The following is a 3,281-nucleotide window of genomic DNA, read 5'->3' as shown; positions in this document are numbered from 1 at the left end:
ATGAAACAGTGTCGAGCACCTGTCGGATGACATTGCTGGCATCTCTCTCCGTGTATGAACCCTGCTCCAGAATCCAGTCGAAGAGATCGCTTCCCGTAGCCCTGGAAAAGATCAAGGGAACGCAACTAAGATTCCTGGCGGATTTATTTCTGGGGGAGCTTACAGAGCTCTGGGATTACAGAGGATTTGCAGTGGGACGGAGGGTGTGAGGAATTGACCTGGGAATTTGACCCTTCCTATTCGACTGTGTGAGGAATCACTGAGGTGCTTAAATCCGAGCTCGGAGAGGAGGAACGGGTGTGGTTTAGGTGCCAGTCACTGGCTGCCTCCCCACTGCCTCCGGCAACCCCCAAAGGATCCTGATCGCAAATTAAATATCTGATTCGTCAAAACCCCACGGGGCAAACTCACAGCTCCTGAATGATGAAATATTCCTCCCTGGTCTCGAAGGTATCGACCAGCTGTAAGATGTTGGGATGATTTATCCTGTGGACAACACACAGAAATAGTTAATATTCCCTTCAGTCAAAATCTCTCTGCCACAGATTCCACCCAGCAAGGGGTTAGATACAGAGTAAAGCTCCCTCTACACTGTCCCCCCATCAAACACTCCCAGGACAGGTACAGCACGGGGTTAGATACAGAGTAAAGCTCCCTCTACACTGTCCCCCATCAAACACTCCCAGGACAGGGACAGCACGGGGTTAGATACAGAGTAAAGCTCCCTCTACACTGTCCCCCATCAAACACTCCCAGGACAGGTACAGCACGGGGTTAGATACAGAGTAAAGCTCCCTTTACACTGTCCCCCCATCAAACACTCCCAGGACAGGTACAGCACGGGGTTAGATACAGAGTAAAGCTCCCTCTACACTGTCCCCCCATCAAACACTCCCAGGACAGGTACAGCACAGGGTTAGATACAGAGTAAAGCTCCCTCTACACTGTCCCCCATCAAACACTCCCAGGACAGGTACAGCACGGGGTTAGATACAGAGTAAAGCTCCCTCTGCACTGTCCCCCATCAAACACTCCCAGGACAGGGACAGCACAGGGTTAGATACAGAGTAAAGCTCCCTCTACACTGTTCCCCATCAAACACTCCCAGGACAGGGACAGCACGGGGTTAGATACAGAGTAAAGCTCCCTCTACACTGTCCCCCATCAAACCCTCCCAGGACAGGTACAGCACGGGGTTAGATACAGAGTAAAGCTCCCTCTACATTGTCCCCCCATCAAACACTCCCAGGACAGGTACAGCACGGGGTTAGATACAGAGTAAAGCTCCCTCTACACTGTCCCCCATCAAACCCTCCCAGGACAGGTACAGCACGGGGTTAGATACAGAGTAAAGCTCCCTCTACACTGTCCCCCCATCAAACACTCCCAGGACAGGTACAGCACGGGGTTAGATACAGAGTAAAGCTCCCTCTACACTGTCCCCCATCAAACCCTCCCAGGACAGGTACAGCACGGGGTTAGATACAGAGTAAAGCTCCCTCTACACTGTCCCCCCATCAAACACTCCCAGGACAAGTACAGCACGGGGTTAGATACAGAGTAAAGCTCCCTCTACACTGTCCCCCCATCAAACACTCCCAGGACAGGTACAGCACGGGGTTAGATACAGAGTAAAGCTCCCTCTACACTGTCCCCCATCAAACACTCCCAGGACAGGTACAGCACGGGGTTAGATACAGAGTAAAGCTCCCTCTACACTGTCCCCCCATCAAACACTCCCAGGACAGGTACAGTACGGGGTTAGATACAGAGTAAAGCTCCCTCTACACTGTCCCCCATCAAACACTCCCAGGACAGGTACAGCATGGGGTTAGATACAGAGTAAAGCTCCCTCTACACTGTCCCCCCATCAAACACTCCCAGGACAGGTACAGCACGGGGTTAGATACAGAGTAAATACTCACATTTTGAGGATCAGAATCTCGTTTTTTGCTGCTTTCCGGATGCTGCGTCCATCTTTTTTTGAGAATTTTTTGCAGGTGAACAGTTTGTTTGTGAGTTTCTCTCTGGCCATGCAGATCTCACAGAAATCCTTCCTGTGGGGGGAGGTGGGGAGGGAGAACGGGGGGGGAGGCCGTGAGTCTGGGATCGCACTGAGCCTTTGCTTGGCAAGCCATCTGACGCCCCCTGCAGCCGAATAGTGCATGCCACCCTCTCTCATCGTCCCAGACCAGGGATTGGACTCCCTGCGCCACCCCCCATGGTCAAACAGCCTGCCCTATGGGCTGAGGCGGGGTGGGGGTGATGTCACTGTGGGACCCACCCCGGGACCCTGTGTCCCCAGGAAGGAATGGATCGATCCCACGAAGGTGGCTGAGCATTGGGTTTGGTCATTGGCTGCTTTTGGACCTGCACTGCCCCCTGCTGGTCCCCAATAGCCAGGGTCCAGGGGTCCAAGGCCACTGGTCACACCCAACCCAACCCAACCCAACCCAACGGCAGGTCAGCCAGGGTGGCTGGTTGGCCATGGGGTGCATCTCTCCACCACGTGGGAAATGGGAACATTGTGTCACCCCCACCCTGTCTTAGCCCATTCAGCAGGTTATTTGACCATGGGGGGCAGCGCAGCAGAATCTGGACCTCGTCTGGGGCGGTCAGGCAGTGTGGCAAGGGCCATTCGACTGCGAGGGGCATCGGCTGGCTTGCGCAGCACTGGCACAGTCCGATCCCAGTCTCATTGTCCATGACGTGGGGGAAGTGGGGAGGGGATCGGAGTGGCTGGGGGGAGGGGGAGGTTTCCAAGGTGGGGTGAGGGAATGGCCTTAGTTCAGTTTAGAGTCGGATTTATTGGGTGAAGATCTTGGGGCGGGGGGGGGTCTCGGGGAGGGTGGTCTCGGGGAGCGGGAGCTCGGGAAGGAGTCTCGGGGAGGGGGAGCTCAGGGGGAGGTCCCTGGGAGGGGAGTCTCGGGGAGGTGGTCTCGAGATGGGGCCTCTGGGGAGTCCCTGGGAGAGGGTTCTCAGGAAGGGGTCTCGGGGATGGGCAGTCTCAGGAATGGGGGTCTTGGAGGGAGTTTTGGGGAGGGGGTCTCGGGGAGTCGGTCTCGCGGGGTGTTGGGGAGGTGTCTCAGGAGGACTCAGGGGAGGTCTCAGGGAGGCGATCTCGGGGGTGTCTTGGGGAGAGGTTTTCAGGGGGTTATGGGGGGCTCTCGGGGGATTCTTAGGGGGGTGTTGGAGGGGGTCTCAGGGAAGGGGTGTCGGGGAGGGGATCTCAGGGAGGGGTGTTGGGGAGGGGTTCACAGGGAGGGGGTCTCGGGGAGAGG

General features: G+C 56.2%; 1 protein-coding gene across 1 annotated transcript in view; it reads right to left on the bottom strand.

Annotated features, from left to right (window-relative positions):
• Window positions 1-19: 19 nt before the first annotated feature.
• LOC145339788 (caM kinase-like vesicle-associated protein) overlaps window positions 20-3,281 on the bottom strand; it is a gene marked incomplete at its 3' end in the record, with an annotated part of 7,796 nt that continues 4,534 nt past the window's right edge. The window contains exons 3-5 of the mRNA XM_080184317.1: window positions 1,926-2,057; window positions 412-486; window positions 20-101 (exon numbers count right to left, since the gene is read on the bottom strand). Coding sequence (XP_080040443.1) covers window positions 20-101; window positions 412-486; window positions 1,926-2,057 — 289 coding nt within the window. The remainder of the gene's footprint in view (window positions 102-411; window positions 487-1,925; window positions 2,058-3,281) is intronic.

The sequence above is a fragment of the Carcharhinus amblyrhynchos genome, unplaced genomic scaffold (genome assembly GCF_965287045.1).
Source record: "Carcharhinus amblyrhynchos unplaced genomic scaffold, sCarAmb.v2.hapA scaffold_671, whole genome shotgun sequence".
Classification (NCBI taxonomy): domain Eukaryota; kingdom Metazoa; phylum Chordata; class Chondrichthyes; order Carcharhiniformes; family Carcharhinidae; genus Carcharhinus; species Carcharhinus amblyrhynchos.
Note: the sequence above shows the minus strand (reverse complement) of the source record. Positions and strands in the feature narration are given on the sequence as shown.